At 38.6% G+C, this 17,773-nt stretch overlaps 1 protein-coding gene across 1 annotated transcript in view; it reads right to left on the bottom strand.

Moving 5' to 3' along the window:
• The window catches only part of SH3BGRL (SH3 domain binding glutamate rich protein like), a 101,055-nt gene that overhangs the window by 10,583 nt on the left and 72,699 nt on the right, over window positions 1-17,773 (bottom strand). Inside the window, exons 2-3 of the mRNA XM_055267005.2 lie at window positions 10,962-11,147; window positions 9,721-9,801 (exon numbers count right to left, since the gene is read on the bottom strand). Of these exons, the coding sequence (XP_055122980.1) occupies window positions 9,721-9,801; window positions 10,962-11,147 (267 nt within the window). The remainder of the gene's footprint in view (window positions 1-9,720; window positions 9,802-10,961; window positions 11,148-17,773) is intronic.

Here is a 17,773-nt window from a genome sequence, read left to right as displayed (position 1 = left end):
TTCTTCTTTTTCTTTCTTTCTTTCCTTTCCTTTCCTTCCTTCCTTCCTTCCTTCCTTCCTTCCTTCCTTCCTTCTTTCTTTCTTTCTTTCTATGTGTCCTTGTGTGATTTTGGCACCAGGGTAATATTGGCCTTGTAGAATGATTTTGGAACCATTCGCTCCTCCTCTATTTATCAGAATAGTTTGAGTAAAATTGGTATTACCATTTCTTTTTTATTATTATACTTTAAGTTCTGGGTTACATGTGCAGAACATGCAGTTTTGTTACGTAAGTATAGACATGCCCTGGTGGTTTGCTGCACCCGTCAACCCGTCACCTACATTAAGTATTTCTCCTAATGTTGTCCCTCTCCTACTCCCCCACCCACAGACAGGTCTCGGTGTGTGATGTTCCCCTCCCTGTGTCTATGTGTTCTCATTGTTCAACTCCCACTTAGGAATGAGAACATGCAGTGTTTGGTATTAGCATTTCTTTAAATGTTTGGTAAAATTCAGCAGTGAAGCTATTGGGTTCCAGGCATTTATTTACTGATAGACATTTTGTTATGGCTTTGATCTTTTTACTTGTAATTGGTCTGTTCAGGTTTTGGATTTCTTCATGGTTCAATCTTGGTTGTATGTGTCTAGAAATTTGTCTATTTCTTCTAGATTTTCCAATTTATTGGCATATAATTGCTTGTAGTAGCCACTAATAATCCTTTGAATTCCTGCAGTATAAGTTGTAATGTCTCATTTTCATCTATGATTTTTTTTTAAATCTTCTCCATTTTTTTCTTAGTCTGGCTAAAAGTTTGTCAATTTTGTTTAACTTTTCAAAATACCAACGTTTTCTTTCATTTTGTATTGTTTTCTTCATTTCGATTTGTAACAAGTATTTTGGATTAATACTAGTTACAAGTATAGGGAAAGAAGTTTATTTCCCTAAAGTGACACACTATCAATCTTTCCTATAATTTGTCATAAATTCTGCAGCTCTAAGTTATCATTTTTAATGGGAGAAATCACTGGCATAGAAATCCAGAACAAAATTCATCTCAAAATTCTTTATAATTTGTCTTTAGAACACATCAAAGTTATAGTAAATTATTTGCCTTTCTAATCTTATTTAATATATCAAATATGTGAATTTATCTGAACTCTTTATTAGTGCCTAAAAGCAAATTGTCAGTATTTGTAGAATGAGTCATCTAATCAAACAGAGAGCTTTAGGAGCAAGCATATAATGTTCTCTTCCTCCGTATTCCCAACGTAAACATCATTCCATAAAGGCATTGGTTTTAAATCAGATAATCCTGGGCTAAAATTTCAGCTTTACTACTAAATCATTATATATCCTTGGACAAATTACTTAAATTATCCTCTCTAAAGTGCTTCTAATTATATCTATCATAAAGAGATGGTGGAAAGATAAAATGAGATGTACCTGAGGTGCCTATCTCAGTGTTTGGTCCATTATAGGCATCCATCCTTCTTTCTTGCTTTTCCCCTCTCTCTCTTTTTTTCCTTTTTTTTTTGCCTAGTAGCTAAAATCAATACCACAGCTAAGTTTATGAACATGCAGTCTCTCTTGGAGATGTAGTAAAAATAGGATGAATTCAGTATAAATAGGATTGCTTCAAATCTCACAGCAGAGACAGACTCCGTAGCTCCTCCCTGGAGCAGTTTAATCCAACTAAATCTAACGAGCACATTTCTCTGACTCACACCCTCTATTCTTTCAACATAAGTGAACATGCCTTTGCCAATAGAGTCGTTTTCCTTTCTGCACAAGCATCACCAAATATTTATTTTGTAGTAAAAATATCAATGATCTTATTTCATATCTCAAAACCATCATCTCCACTTTAAAGTAAGAAATGCCAGTACTAAGAAATGTTTCATATTGACAAAATTGAGTAAATCATAGTAGACAAATACATACCTCGTTTTAAACAATCAAATATAAAAAAGAATACAACAATTATTTGTCTTACACAGAAGGATTCTTTGCCTTATGGAAATATTTGACGCAGAGTACTTTTCAATATCAAGCTCTCCAGTGCATTGGTTTCAATTATTTTTTCAATGCAAAGAGTATGTTTGATAATTATTTAAAAGTAGAGAATAGGAGAAAATGCATATTAACTACCTTTCAGTCTCTTTTTTTGTCCTATCCATACATTTTAAATGTAATTAGAATATTAACCTTACTTTCAAAATAATTCTGTAGCTCATTTACATATATGTTTTCACAAACTTTCATTTTCTTCATGACAGCCCAAGTTCATTCAGTAGATAAACTATTTTTATTGACACTATTGTTGGATACTTAACTAGTTTCTAAAGTTCAGAATTAGACACAGTATAATACTTTGATTCATATTTTATCCATAAAGTTCATTCAATGCATGAATTAATTTGGTTGAACCTCTTGTTAAATATGTTAAGCATTTAACTTGTTTTCAAAGTTTTAAGATTATAATTAACACTTCTATTCACATTTTTATCTATGAAGCTTTTTCCATGCACAGGATTATTTCACTTGATTATAATACCCAATGTGAAGCCACTGGGTGAAGGTGTACCAATATTTTTGAGATCCTTGACGCGTATTTGCCATTTTGGTTTTCAAAAAGGAGTACCAATTTATGCCAACATCAGCAACGTATTACAGCAACTGTTTCAATCTACCCTTCTCAGCACTATTACCATTTTGTTTTAGTTTTGCTGACTTTACAGCTAAACATTTTATCTCATTTTATCATATAACTTTTATTATCAATTCACTTTTTCAATGTTCGTTAACTAGTTGTCTTTCTTATTTAGTATACTTTCTGTTCATCTGGTTCTTTGTTGAAGGCTTATTGTCCTGTTAAAGGGGAAAACTCTAGAAATTGAGCTGAAGTATAAAAATATTATTCTGACATGAAATGGATCACTTCTAGTCTTGGAAAAACCTATTAAATACCAAAATTCAAAATCTCCCTATCACCAATCCACCCTTCATGTTCATTGTCAATACCACACCTATTCTTGTTAACCCAGTCTATCAGGTCCTTCTTGCCCATCCTTCATAATATTCACTATTCTTTTACTCTATTCCTACTCTCGGGCTTAAGCAATGATGGAAGAGACATGGTAACCAAGATGTCTAGCTTCCTATGGGCCCATCAATTCTAACTACTGCTGGGCCCTGCTTAGCTGTTTTTTATTTATTTGTTTATTTATTTATTTATTTATTTATTTATGATCTTAGCCTATTCCCTAGCCAATTTTCAACTGACTCTGTTCAATTCTCCTCAGGGATGTTTCAAATTTCCCCTCACTCCTTGCGGGTAAGTTTTCCTCCTGCCTTATACTTTCAAATCTGACTTTCCCTAACCTTCCCAGACATTAAAATTTCTCTTTATTTTTATTCTTTTCTCCTAATTCCATCCACCCTCAGAACACCACATGCTCTTTCCAATGCTAACTTCTTCCCTGGATCACTGACTTTTCTATTTCCTCCATGACCTTTGCTTCATTTCCCAATCACCAAGGTTAGAGATCCCATGGCTAGCTTTAATCCTGCTCGGGTCTTTATAGGCACAAACAACTCATTAATTCTTAAATCCTGTAACTTTTTTTCTTTTTTGGTAGAGAGAGGCTCCTAAATCCATCTTTTCCTTTCCAAAACTTCTGTCCCATTTTAGGCCCTCTCAATCACTTTTTGATTTCATATGAATTTTAGGATGTTTTTTCTATGAAGAATAATAGTGGTATTTTAATGGGAATTGCATTGAATTTGTAGATTGCTTTTGGCAGTTTGGTCATTTTAACAATATTGATTGTATCCATCCATGAGCATGGGATGTGTTTCCATTTTTGTGTTATCTATGATTTCTTTCAGCAGTGTTTTGCAGTCTTCCTTGTAGAGGTCTTTCTACTCCTTGGTTAGGTATATTCCTAAGTGGGGTTTTTTTTTTTTCAGCTAACATAAAAGGGGTTGAGTTCTTGATTTGATTCTCCACTTGGTCACTGTTGGTGTATAGAAGAGCTACTGATTTGTGTATATTAATCTTGGATCTGGAAATTTTGCCGAATTCTTTTATCAGTTCTAGGAGCTTTCTGGAGGAGTCCTTAGGGTGTTCAAGATAAATGATCATATCATCAGCAAACAGTGACCAACTGACTTCCTCCTTACCAATTTGGATGCCCTTTCTTTCTCTTGTCTGATTGCAATGGCTAAGACTTCCAGTACAACGTTGAAGAGAAGTGGTGACAGTGGGCATCCGTGTCTTGCTCTAGTTCTCAGTGGGAATGCTTTCAACTTTTCCCCATTCTGTATTATGTTGGCTGTGGGTTTGTCATAGGTGGCTTTTATTACATTAAGGTATGTCCTTTGTATGCCGATTTTGCTGAGCGTTTTAATCATTAAGTGATGCTGGATTTTGTTGAATGCTTTTTCTGCATCTACTGAGCTGATTATGTAATTTTTATTTTTAATTCTGTTTATGTGGTGCATCACATTTATTGACTTGTGTATGTTAAACCATCCCTGCATCCCTGGTATGAAATCCATTTGATCATGATGGATTATCTTTTTGATATTTTGTTGGATTCAGTTAGCTAGTATTTTCTTAAGGATTTTAGCATCTATGTTCATCAAGGATATTGGTCTGTAGTTTTCTTTTTTGGTTGTGTCCTTTCCTGGTTTTGGTATTAGGGTGATGCTGGCTTCATAGAATGAGTTAGAGAGGTTTCCTTCTTTCATTATCTTGTGGAATAGAGTCCAAAACACTGGTATTAATTCTTCTTTGAAAGTCTAGTAGAATTCTGCTGTGAATTAGTCTAATCCTGGACTTTTTTGTTGGTAATTTTTAAATTACCATTTCAATCTTGATGCCTGTTATTGGTCTTTTAAATGTATCTGATTCTTTCTGATTTAAGCTAGGAAAGTGATATTTTTCCAGGAATTTATCCATTCTCTTCTAGGTTTTCTAGTTTATGTGCATAGAGGTGTTCATATTAGCCTTGAATGATCTTTTGTATTTCAGTGGTGTCAGTTACAATATTTCCTGTTTCATTTCTTAGTGAAGTTATTTGGATTTTCTTTATTCTTTTCTTGGTTAATCTTGCTAATGGTCTATCAATTTTAATCTTTTCAAAGAACCAGCTTTTTGTTTCATTTATCTTTTGTATTTTTTTGTTTCAACTTAATTTAGTTATGTTCTGATCTTGGTTATTTCTTTCTTCTGCTGGGTTTGGGTTTGGTTTGTTCTTGTTTCTCTAGTTCTTTGAAGTGTGACCTTAGATTGTTTGTGCTCTTTCAGACTTTTTGATGTAGGCATTCAGGGCCATAAACTTTCCTCTTAGCACCACCTTTGCTGTATCCCAGAGGTTTTGATAGGTTGTGTCATTACTGTCATTCAGTTTAAAGAATTTTTTAATTTCCATCTTGATTTTGTTTTTAACCCAATGCTCATTCAGGAGCAGGTTATTTAATTTCCATGTATTTGCATGGTTTTGAAGGTTCCTTTTGGAGTTGATTTCCAGTTTTATTCCACTGTGGTCTCAGAAAGTGCTTGATATAATATCAATTTTCTTAAATTTATTGAGGCTCATTTTATGGCCTATCATATGGTCTATGTTGGAGAAAGTGCCATGTGCCATTGAATAGAATGTGTATTCTGCAGTTGGATAAAATGTTCTGTATATATCTGTTAAGTTCATTTGCTCCAAGGTATAGTTTAAATCCATTGTTTCTTTGTTGACTTTCTGTGTTGATGACCTGTCTAGTGCTGTCAGTGGGGTATTGAATTCCCCCACTATTATTGTGCTGCTGTCTATTTCATTTCTTAGGTCTATTAGTAATTGTTTTATAAATTTCAAAGCTCCAGTGTTAGGTGCATATATGTTTAAGATTGTGATATTTTCCTGTTGGACAAGGTCTTTCACCATTATATAATGTCCCTCTTTGTCTCTTTTACCACTGTTGCTTTAAAGTTTGTTTTGTCTGATATAAGAATAGTTGCCCCTGCTCTCATTTGGTGTCCATATGCATGAAATGCCTTTTTCCACCCCTTTACTTTATGTGCCTCCTTATGTGTTAGGTGAGTCTCCTGAAGGCAGCAGATAGTTGGTTGGTGAGTTCTTATCCATTCTGCAGTTCTGTATCTTTCAAGTGAAGCATTTAAGCCATTTACATTCAATGTTAGCATGGAAATGTGAGGTACCATTGCATTCATTGTGCTCTTTGTTGCCTGTGTACTCTAGGTTTTTTCACGGTTGTTTTTTGCTTTTGCTTTCAAGCTTGTATTTTTGTTTTATAGGTCCTGTGTGATTTATGCCTTAAAGAGGTTCTGTTTTGATGTGTTTCCAGGATTCCTTTTAAGATTTAGAGCTCCTGTAGTGGTGGCTTGATAATGGCGAATTCTCTCAGCATTTGTTTGTCTGAAAAGAGCTGAATCTTTCCTTCATATACGATGCTTAGTTTCACTGGATACAAAATTGTTGGCTGATAATCATTTTGTTTAAGGAGGCTGAAGATAGGGCCCTAATCCCTTCTAGCTTGTAAGATTTTTGCTGAGAAATCTGCAGTTAATCTGATAGGTTTTCCTTTATAGGTTACCTAGTGCTTCTGTCTCACAGCTCTTAAGATTATTTCCTTTCTCTTAACTTTGGATAACCTGATGACAATGTGCCTAAGGGGAAGATCTTTTTGCAATGGATTTCCCAGGTGTTCTTTGTGCTTCTTGTATTTGGATGTATATATCTCTAGCTAGGCCGGGGAAGTTTTCCTTGATTATTCCACCAAATATGTTTTCCAAGATTTTAGAATTCTCTTCTTCCTCAGGAACTCCAATTATTCTTAGGTTTGGTCGTTTAACATAATCTCAGACTTCTTGGAGGATTTGTTTGTATTTTCTTATTCTTTTTTCTTTGTCTTTGTTGGATCGGGTTAATTCAAAGACCTTGTCTTCGAGCTCTGAATTTCTTTCTTCTACTTGTTCAATTCTATTGCTGAGACTTTCCAAAGCATTTGGTGTTTCTAAAAGTGCATCCAAAGTTGCCTGAATTTTTGATTGTTTTTTCTTTAAACTGTCTATTTCATTGAATATTTCTCCCTTTACTTCTCGTATCATTTTTTGGATTTCCTTGCATTGGGCTTTGCCTTTCTCTGTTCCCTCCCTGATTAGCTTAATAACTAACCCCCTGAATTCTTTTTCAGGTAAATCAGGGATTTCTTCTTGATTTGGAAGATTGCTGGTGAACTAGTGTGATTTTTTTGCAGATGTTGAAGGGCACTGTTTTGTCATATTACCACTGTTGGTTTTCTGGTTCCTCCTCACTTGGGTAGGCTCTGTCAGAGGGAAGGTCTAAGGCTGAAGGTTGTTGTTCAGATTATTTTGTCCCATAGGGTGCTCCCTTGATGTAGTACTCTCCCCCTTTTCCTATGGATGTGGCTTCCTGTGAGCCAAACTGCAATGATTGTTGTCTCTCTTCTGGGTCTAGCTACCCAGCGAGTCTACCCAGCTCCGGGCTGGTACTGGGGGTTGTCTGCACAGAGTCCTGCAATGTGAGCCACCTATGGGTCTCTCAGCCGTGCATACCAGCGCCTGGTCTGGTGGAGGAGGTGGAGGCTGCAATGGACTCCATGAAGGTCCTAAGCTTTGGTGGTTTAATGCTCTATTTTTAGGCTGGCTGGCCAGGAGGTGGCGCTTTCCAGAAACCATCAGCTGTAGTATTGTGGAGAGGGACCGGCAGTGGGCAGGGCCCTAGAACTTCCAAGATTATATGCCCTTTGTCTTCCACTACCAGGGTGGAAAGGGAAGGACCATCAGGTGGGGGAGGGGCTGGGCATGTCTGAGCTCAGACTCTCCTCGGGTGGGTCTTGCTGTGGCTGCTGTGAGGGGTGGGGGTGAGATTCCCAGGTCACTGGAGTTCTATACCTAGGATGGCTTCCCCTGCTGAGTCACGCAGATTGTCAGGGAAGTCCCGTAAAATCAGCAGTCATGGGCCTCATTCAACTAAGTCATAGGCACTTTTTGCTATAAAGGACTGTCTCTGACTTAATCTGAATACTTAACAAAAATGAAAATCTTACTGATTAAAAAAGTTCAGCAGCAATAAAATGACCTATAAACTGAAGGGTTGGTCTCACTTCCACCAAGTCCCCCTCCAACAGCCCTGAGTCTGTTTCCAGGTGGAGGGCAAGAGGGTCTTAAAAATTCGCCCAAGGCTATCCACCTCCCAGCTGCGAAAGAAAAGAAAAGGGTTCTTACCTTGCCTGTGAAGTCTGCAAGTGAGATTTGCACCCTCCCCCCAGTTCTGGCCAGGAGGCTTCTTGCCCTGTTCGAATTGTTACACAATTTGGCTAGAGAATTCCTTCTTTCTGTGGAGTTTTAACCCCTGCTCCTCTGGCCACCCTCCCGATGGATCCCTGTGGTGCCTGGAAGAAATGAGCTGCTTGGGGACCCAGCGAGATCCTAGGGCCTTCCTGTTGCTTCTTCTACCCCTGTATTTCGCTGGGCTCTCTAACTTGACTCAGCTCCAGGTAAATTTGGAAACTTCTCCCGCAAACAGACCTACAGTTTCTCCAGTGAGGGTATGTGTTCGGGAGAGGAGGGTCTCCCTTTTTCACTTCCTCAGTTGGGGCACTCACAGTATTTGGGGTATCTCCTGAGTCCTACAGGAGCAGTCCACTTCCTTGAGAGGGTCTGTGGGTCCTCTCAGGATTGCTGGTTTGTTCTTGCAGTCTGTTTGGGGCTAAAATTCACAGTGCAAGCCTCCAGATACTGCTCTGTCTGGATTGCAGATGCTGCAATCTAGTCCTTTTACTATCTTATTTAAAGAAAAGTGCCTTACCTCACTTTTCTTATGGCTCAAATTATACAAAGCCTAAAATATAACATTTTATCCACAGGAAAAGAAAGTTCAGCAAGAAAACCATTTCACAATGACATAAACACAGTACTAGTAAATTTTTGTCTAGTGAAAACAGACAATAACACAGCCTTTAAAAATAGGAGAGGGAATTGGAGTTCAAAGAATCTGTCTAACATACAGTTAGTTGCTAAGAGCAAAACATAAAATGATAGAGCAAGAGACACGCATTTTGATTAAGGCAGTTTGCGTGAAGAACTACTATAAAAGGCAAAGGTATGTTTAAAGTTGATAGCTTGGGGACATCTCACTAGACAGACAATTTTATTGTTGCTTTCTTTATTTGGTCTCTCCTGAAAATGCTGCCACTTAAAAAATTAATTTGCGTTGGCAGGAAAAAAGCCTCAAATTTGGCGAGCAATTTAGTGACCAGTTTTGCAATGCAGATGCTCTTAATTAACTTGAATGGATGACTCTATCATTTGCTCTCACACAAAGACAATAAGTGTTGCCAAGGAGATTACCATGAACTCAGATGCTTACTGTCGATGTAGAACCATGCAGGACAGCTGGAATAATGAAGGCTTTAAAATGGCTAAGCACTTATTTATGAGTAGGTCAATGAGAAATTTGCTCCCGTGGGCAGCTTGATGGGGAAGTCACTCTACCTACCTGCTAAACACATAGTTTATGCATTTGGTTACACACGTCTTTCTGCCCTAATAGGAATTAAGTGGATGCAGAGAAGGCACTTTTTGCTATAAAGGACTGTCTCTGACTTAATCTGAATACTTAACAAAAATGAAAATCTTACTGATTAAAAAAGTTCAGCAGCACTAAAATGACCTATAAAGCAGGAAAAAAAGGGTATCATACCTTTGAACCAGGTGGGGCTGTTAAGCCTAAGAAGGCATACACTGCATTATTTTCTCTGGCTTCAAAGAAGGCATCATAGTCCTTGATGAAAAGAAGGTAAGATGAATTAGCAATATGCAACCAATTAAAAAAAGGAAATTTATTCGGCTGAGAGCAGTGGCTTATGCCTGTAATCCCAACACTTTGGGAGGCCGAGGCGGGCGGATCACCTAAGGTCGGGAGTTTGAGACCAGCCTGACCAACATGGAGAAACCCCGTCTCTACTAAAAATACAAAAATTAGCTAGGTGTGGTGGCACATGCCTGCAATCCCAGCTACTTGGAAGGCTGAGGCAGGAGAATTGCTTGAGCCTGGGAGGCAGAGGTTGCAGTGAGCCAAGATCACGCCACTGCACTCCAGCCTGGGCAACAAGAGCGGAACTCCATCTCAAAAAAAAAAAAAGGAGATTTATTCAGAATGACCTGACTGGTCGACAGAATCATCTACCTCCTTGGGGACAGACAGACTATCTTCCGTAATACTAGAATTCTGGAAGGAATGAAGAGTAATGAAGAGGCAAGGCTTCCAGATCTTATTTAATATAGGTTGAAACGTATGTTATTCTATGTCACAAAAACTGCAGAATGATTTATTCCACATCACATGGAATTTAAATCTGCCTGCAGCTTCCTCCACCATGCAAAACAGCCACCTATTTCCCAGTAAGAAGATGTTTATTTCTGGTCAGACACTGTTGTTTCCATTCACCATATTTCTGTTCCATTATTCATTTAAGTTGAGATTTTCTCAGAGCCCACAGTAGACTAGATATTAGCTAGACATGCCCAAGGCCAGAAGAACAGTTAATCTTTGCTGTGTTTTGAGAAAGGCAATGAGATGTCCATGATGCATGACCAGAAAAGCAACCAAACAGCTAAGAGGTTTCAACCTGGGGAATGCAAGAGAATCTTCACATGACTAAATTTGGTTGGGATTCCTACTGTCATCTTATAAGCCACAACGCATTCTCAAAAAGTAACAAATAAACTTTCCTAAATTTGGCTGTGATGCATAATCAATGGCAAACATATTTAGAAAATGTAGCCATTGTCTACATCCAGCCTTTGAGTGGATGCAAAGGACAAATGACTACATGCAAGAGATATGACTATATATATGCAGGTTTGGAGGCAGAGGTGAAAATAATGGATAGATTTGGGGCAATCTATTACAATAAACAAGAATTTAAATTGTTTTCTTACCCCACGATACTGGCTTTCATTGAAAATCTGAGGTGGCAGGGGGTACCCTGTGGCTGGTCGACTATTTTCAGGTACATTTTCTCTCATCCACTTCCGATTCTCTTCATTGGCTGCAATATCTTTTTCTTCAAATCCTATTTTGTTGGCTTCTAGGAAACCAAGCACATCTTGTTGTTTCTTCTTAATCTAGGACCCAAAGGACAAGAAACCGTATTTTCCAAATTCAACAAAAGTCAAATGTTTGTGAGCTGGCAGAAATGAATTCAGACAGAACAAAGACTGTGGTTTCACAGAAGTTATATGATTTTCCCTCTTTGTTATTGTATTGTTAATAATGCCTCACAAGTGTATTGAAGAGCTTTTGGTCCACTGGTCCTTTTATCAAGTTGACTTTCTCTTTTTTTTTTCCATTGAGGTCAGCAAACACCATTAAGCATCTTGCTGTGAGAACTAAAATAACAAGGGTGAGTGATTAATGCTGTCATTGTTTTTCTAATTTTTTATTTTAATAGATCTGTCTTGGATGGTTAATTCTAGATGATATTGTTAAGTTTCTCATAATTTGGTGGAAATACTGATATGAAATAGCTGGAAATACTGATATGTATAAAAACAAATGAACACTCTCTAAAAATACACATCTTATCAAAAGAAACAAAAAAAAGAAAATTCTCATTATTTAATGATGTACATGCAAAACTAACTGATGCATATCAATATCTAAAAATGCAGTTAACTCCAAATTATGTGTAGTGAAAAGTTATGTTTTCTGATACTCTACAAGCCTCTCTTAGTTTCAGCCTTTCTAGAAAGTTTTTCCAAATGACACGTCTGCTTCCCATCTTAACGAGAATTGTATATGCAATAGAAATGAATCTTACCTTGACAAACCACACAAGCTTCAAGAGTCATTCAAGTCTCAATTTTCAGTGTTCAAAACAGAAACTGAAGAAGAAGATATTAGCTAATCCTACAAACTATAAAGTTTGCAATATATCTGTCCCATTCATTAGCTCTTATCATGTGCTGCTAAGGTATCTTTTATGTGTATCATGTATTAGGTTGGTGCAAAAGTAATTGCAGTTTTGGTCATTACCTTCAATGGCAAAAACTGCAATTACCTTTGCACCAACCTAATATGTTCATCTAGATAACCAGGTAGAGATGGCACATGTATTCTGTCTCCTTATCATAGCTAGGAGAGAGCTTTGAAAACAGTAAAATTAATACTATTCAGTTCAGTTTCTCTTCTGATATGCATTTCTTTTAGAACCTGAATTCACACATCAATGGTAATTAACTCATATTTAAAACCATAACTTAACATTTCTGAGCTATAGGACCGTAATCAATAAGCAAGTTTCTTCATGGAATCACATTAAAAAGACACATGGAGTGTTGTCATCAAAAAATAAAGAAAAATAAATCTGTCCGCCAATGAGAATAAAAATGCAAAATAAGAAACTCACATACAGTCAAGTTCCTCTCTGGATTTACACCCCTCCATCTACCCCCACATACATGCATATATGCATAAATGTTGTGTTTTTGTCTTTCTAAGTTGCTTGTGATTGTGATTAAATAATTTTCTCTATCATCACATAACCTCAGGAAAATAATTCTCAATTTCTCCCCATAGAAACTGAAAGTTTTCAATGCTATTTAGATTAGAGTACTGAATGTCCCTCTTTAAAGATCAGTTAGAATCTAGCAAAACTTGCTACAAGGTAATTTTTCTAATGGGAATTCTGTTTTTTAATTGGCTTATAAAATCAAACTTTCATTCCTAAATGTAATATATGCCCTCTTTTGAACTGAGAAAAATCAATGTAAAACTCAATAAATAGGAGTGTCTAGTGGACTAATGCACTTGATTAAAGGTTCCATTAAATCAATGGTTTCAACCTCTGAGGTACAGTAGGTGGGTTCAGTCAATGTAAAGTGTGTCAAGTAATTTGTCGATCATTAGCATATTTACAAATTTGAGTAGCTATAAAGATGTCCCATTAAGACTGTACTTTCAAGGCTGGGCACGGTGGCTCACATCTGTAATGCCAGCATTTTGGGAGGCTGAAGCAGGAGGATTGCTTGAGCCCAGGAATTCAAGACTGGCCCAGGCAACATGTGAAAACCCCATACTTTGAGGGAACTTGCATTCCAACAGATTTTTTTTTTTGAATGCGTGAAGAGACATGCTAGGAATTTTACATACATGACCCTGGCAGAATGTCATCAGTCACATTTGCATGAGCAGAGGACCTTTAAGATAAATTATTTTTTGAGGCTTTTCCTACCTTATTGAATGCTTACTTTGTTGAGAACATGACTCACTGTGCTAAGTTAAAATGGTCGCCAGGCCTGGTATCACTAGGCATGATAGTGTACCTTCACTGAAGTAATTACTCTCCAGCCATCAGTTGGAGAGTAATGACCAAGTATTTCTCCCATGCCCTGAGACTTCCTGATGACAAGTACACATACCTACTAGTGTGTTCTACATCTCCATAAAGCTGAATTGGCCATAATCACACTTTGCTAATAGGTTCTGCCATGTCAAATATGAACTTTTGTTCAGCTTTGAATCTTCAGGGAAAGTTAAAAAAAATTGTTTCCTAACTTGATCAACTTTTCAAGTCCAAAATTTCACACATTAAGTTTATTTCCAAGAAGGAAACTATTCCCTTAATTTTTTTTTCCAAGATAGGGTCTTGCTGTTTCACCCAGGCTGGAGTGCAGTCTCATGAGCTTGCCTCACTGCAGCTTCAAAATCCTGCACTCAAGTGGATATTTCTAATATATAAATAATTATTGCTTTTTTTTTTTTTTGAGATGGAGTCTAGCTCTGTCGCCCAGGCTGGAGTGCAGTGGCGTGATCTCGGCTCACTGCAAGCTCTGCCTCCCGGGTTCAAGCAATTCTTCTGCCTCAGCCTCCTGAGTAGCTGGGATTACAGGCGCACACCACCAAACCCGGCTAATTTTTGTATTTTTAGTAGACACGGGGTTTCACCATGTTGGTCAGGCTGGTCTCGAACTCCTGACCTCATGATCCGTCCAACGAGGCCTCCCAAAGTGCTGGGATTACAGGCATGAGCCACTGCACCCGGCCAATTATTGTCTTTGTTATACACTTATAGGCACATGTTCATTATAACACACCCTTATAAGGGAGCATCTGGTGATGGTAATTTCCTAATTTCCCTAATAGGACTTAAAATAAAGGGACACAGTGAACACATGAGACTGAAAACCATATATTGCCAGAACCAAGAGGAATAGGTGTCACAAGGGTTCATTTAGAAATAAAATTTAAATTTCTTCCAGGATAAAAATGACTTTGGAGTTAAAAGGCTATTGATACCCTTTTCAGCAAATAAATGCATTTGCAAGCGGACAATACACTGTCCAGGAATTTAAATATTTTTCAAACAGTAAACCACACCCCTCACCTCTACCCAAAGAATTCCAAGTCATTTCTGTCCACATGTTAGATTTTTGAGATTCAGGGTATTCTTCTCTCCAAAGACACAGAGCAGGTACATTAAACAATTGTTTCCTGGAGTAAACAGTTGTCTTCCCACAAGCCTTAGCAAGCTCCCTTTCTGTCATGCTAAGGGTCAAGTTTCTTTCAAAGAAAGGAGAGTGACAAAGTTTCTGCTTTAGAAGGTGTCAGTGTGAATGTTGTAAATACCAAAAAAAGATCAAAACTTCACCAATGATGCTTCAAATGGGAAAATACCCCTTTTATAAAATAAAGTGTCGACCTCCCAAAAAAAAAAACATTTAACCAAAGTGGGAATTTTGCCTTTTTTTATGATCAACCTCTATCACACTTTCTCTACTAACAGTTAATTAACATTGACAGAAGTTCTTGACTACGATGTGCTAAAATATAAAATGATTGTCAGAAGTTATTCAACAATATTTCTTGAGTGTCTCTTAAGTGACTCTCGATGAACTTTGTTAGACTCTCTAAACTAGCTACATAGGCGTGATCCCTTCCTAACATTACAATCTATTGGGAGAGATTAGAAATAGATATATTTAAAAGTTCAATTACAATAGCTTAAATAAGAAGCTAAGACAACAATACAAGGTTGTTAGGTGAGAGGAGCCAAGAGAATGGCAACGCCAATGAGAGAAGAGAGAACAAGCATTTATTGCTATTAGCAATGCCACTTAGACTAAGCTTAATAAGGAGAGCATAAATGTTAGATTTTTAATCCTTCTATATTGCATACAATCTATAGTTCTGGTGAAAGGATGACATGCTTAATAAAATTTAATATAACTGGCCAATGGTAAAAACTGAGCTCACAAAGGTGACAGCATATTGAACTAGAACAATGAAGGTACAGTATTACAAAATAAACTTGGAAACTTTCTAAATGGATGCTCACAATTTCTCCTACTAAATTATTACATATAATTGAACTCTATAAATAAATCGTGGTGTGTATGTGTATTTGTCTTTTTTCAAACAGGTTATAATTTTTGACTCAGTCAACTTCCTGAAAGAGAAATTCAGATACGGAGTCTCCCTCCGTTTGGCTCCATTTATTTCAAATGCTACCCTAGGAAGGGCCACTCTTCATTTTAGAAAAGTAATGAGCCTGGGCCGGGCACGGTGGCTCACGCCTGTAATCCCAGCACTTTGGGAGGCCGAGGAGGGCGGATAACGAGGTCAGGAGTTCTGGACCATCCTGACTAACACGGTGAAACCCTGTCCCTACCAAAAATACAAAAAATTAGCCAGGCGTGGTGTCAGGTGCCTGAAGCCCCAGCTACCAGGAGGCTGATGCAGGAGAATGGCCTGAACCCAGGAGGTGGAGCTTGCAGTGAGCCAAGATCACGCCACTGCACTCCAGCCTGGGCGGTAGAACGAGACTCCATCTCAAAAAAAAAAAAAAAAGAAAAAGAAAAAAAGAAAAGTAATGAGCCTGTCTTTGCCTAGTCTGTGTCAAATGATTTAACAGTGGAGTGGACGAGGAGTGAACAAATAGCATTTAAAGCTGCCAATTCAGTCTTTTACTAAATTACTTACAAAATACATCTAAAAGGAACATCAAATCTGAAACCCCAGTTAGTCAGTTTGGCAATAAGTGAGTGCAGTATTGCCACTGTGTAGTCTTTCAGTAACCAAACAGATCTGTGTCTATTCTTAAATGAATATTGCCATGACTTCCTAAACCATTGTCTTCCTTTTTTTTTTTTTTGGCGATAGTCTCACTCTGTCACCCAGGCTGGAGTGCAGTGGCACGATCTCTGCTCACTGCAAGCTCTGCCTCCTGGGTTCATGCCATTCTCCCACCTCAGCCTCCTGAGTAGCTGGGACTACAGGCACCTGCCACCATGCCAGCTAATTTTTTTTTGTATTTTTAGTAGAGACAGGGTTTCACCATGTTAACCAGGATGGTCTCAATCGCCTGACCTCATGATCCGCCCGCTTCGGCCTCCCAAAGTGCTGGGATTACAGGCATGAGCCACCGTGCCTGGCCACCATTGGCTTCTTCTTGATCAATTTCAGGGTATAACCACAGCAAGATACACTTTTTTTTTTCAGCTTGTCTGTTTGCAATATTTCCAAAAGTGGTTTGATCACAATCCAACATGTGAAACCTGTAATTCATATCTCTTTACCAACAAGAAACAAGTCTTGGTTAAAATGTCTAATAAGAATTTTCTTATCATTCCTCACCTCCACCCCTGGCTCCCTAGAGTTCTCGTGACAGATGTTCCAAGATATGGCAGCATTAAAGCATAATCTAAGATTTCCTATTTTATTCCCGCTAAAAGATAAAGAAGATCACTTCCAAGATGGCCAAAAGGAACAGCTCTGGTCTACAACTCCCAGTGAGATTGACACAGAAGACAGGTGATTTCTGCATTTCCAACAGAGGTGCCTGGTTCATCTCACTGGGACTGGTTGGACAGTGGGTGCAGCCCACAGAGGGCAAGCCAAAGCAGAGTGGGGTGTTGCCTCACCGGGGAAGTGCAAGGGGTCATAGGATTTCCCTTTCCTGGCCAAGCAAAGCTGTGAGTGACTGTACCTGGAGGAGCAGTACACTCCTGCCCAAATGCTGCACTTTTCCCAATGTTTTCGCAACCAGCCGACCAGGAGATCCCCTCCCATGCCTGGCTTGGTAGATCCCACACCCACGGAGCCTTGCTCACTGCTAGCGCAGCAGTCTGAAATTGAGCTGGGACATGGGATAGCTTGGTGGGAGGAGGGACGTCCGCCTTTGCTGAGGATTGAGTAGGCAGTTCCATGTTCACAATGTAAACAAAGTGGCAGGGAAGCTCGAACTGGGCGGAGCCCACCCCAGCTCAGCAAGGCCTACTGCCTCTCTAGACTCCACCTGTGGGGGCAGGGCATATCTGAACAAAAGGCGGCTGACAGCTTCTCCAGACTTAAAGTTCACTGCCTGGCAGCTCTGAAGAGAGCAGTAGTTCTCCCGGCATGGTGTTCGAGCTCCAATAACAGACAGACTGCCTCCTCAAGTGGGTCCCTGACCCCTGTGCACTCTGACTGGGAGACACCTCCCAGCAGGGGCCAACAGACACCTCATACAGGTGGGTGCCCCTGTGGGATGAAGCTTCCAGAGGAAGGATCAGGCAGCAATATGTGCTGTTCTGCAGCCTCCACTGGTGATATCAAGGCAAACAGGGTCTAGAGTGGACCTCCAGCCAACGCCAACAGACCTGCAGCTGAGGGGCCTGTCTGTTAGAAGTAAACCTAACAAACAGAAAGGAACAGCATCAACATCAACATCAACAAAAAGGACATCCACACCAAAACCCCATCCATAGATCAG

This window comes from Symphalangus syndactylus, chromosome X (genome assembly GCF_028878055.3).
Source record: "Symphalangus syndactylus isolate Jambi chromosome X, NHGRI_mSymSyn1-v2.1_pri, whole genome shotgun sequence".
In the NCBI taxonomy this organism is placed as follows: domain Eukaryota; kingdom Metazoa; phylum Chordata; class Mammalia; order Primates; family Hylobatidae; genus Symphalangus; species Symphalangus syndactylus.
Note: the sequence above shows the minus strand (reverse complement) of the source record. Positions and strands in the feature narration are given on the sequence as shown.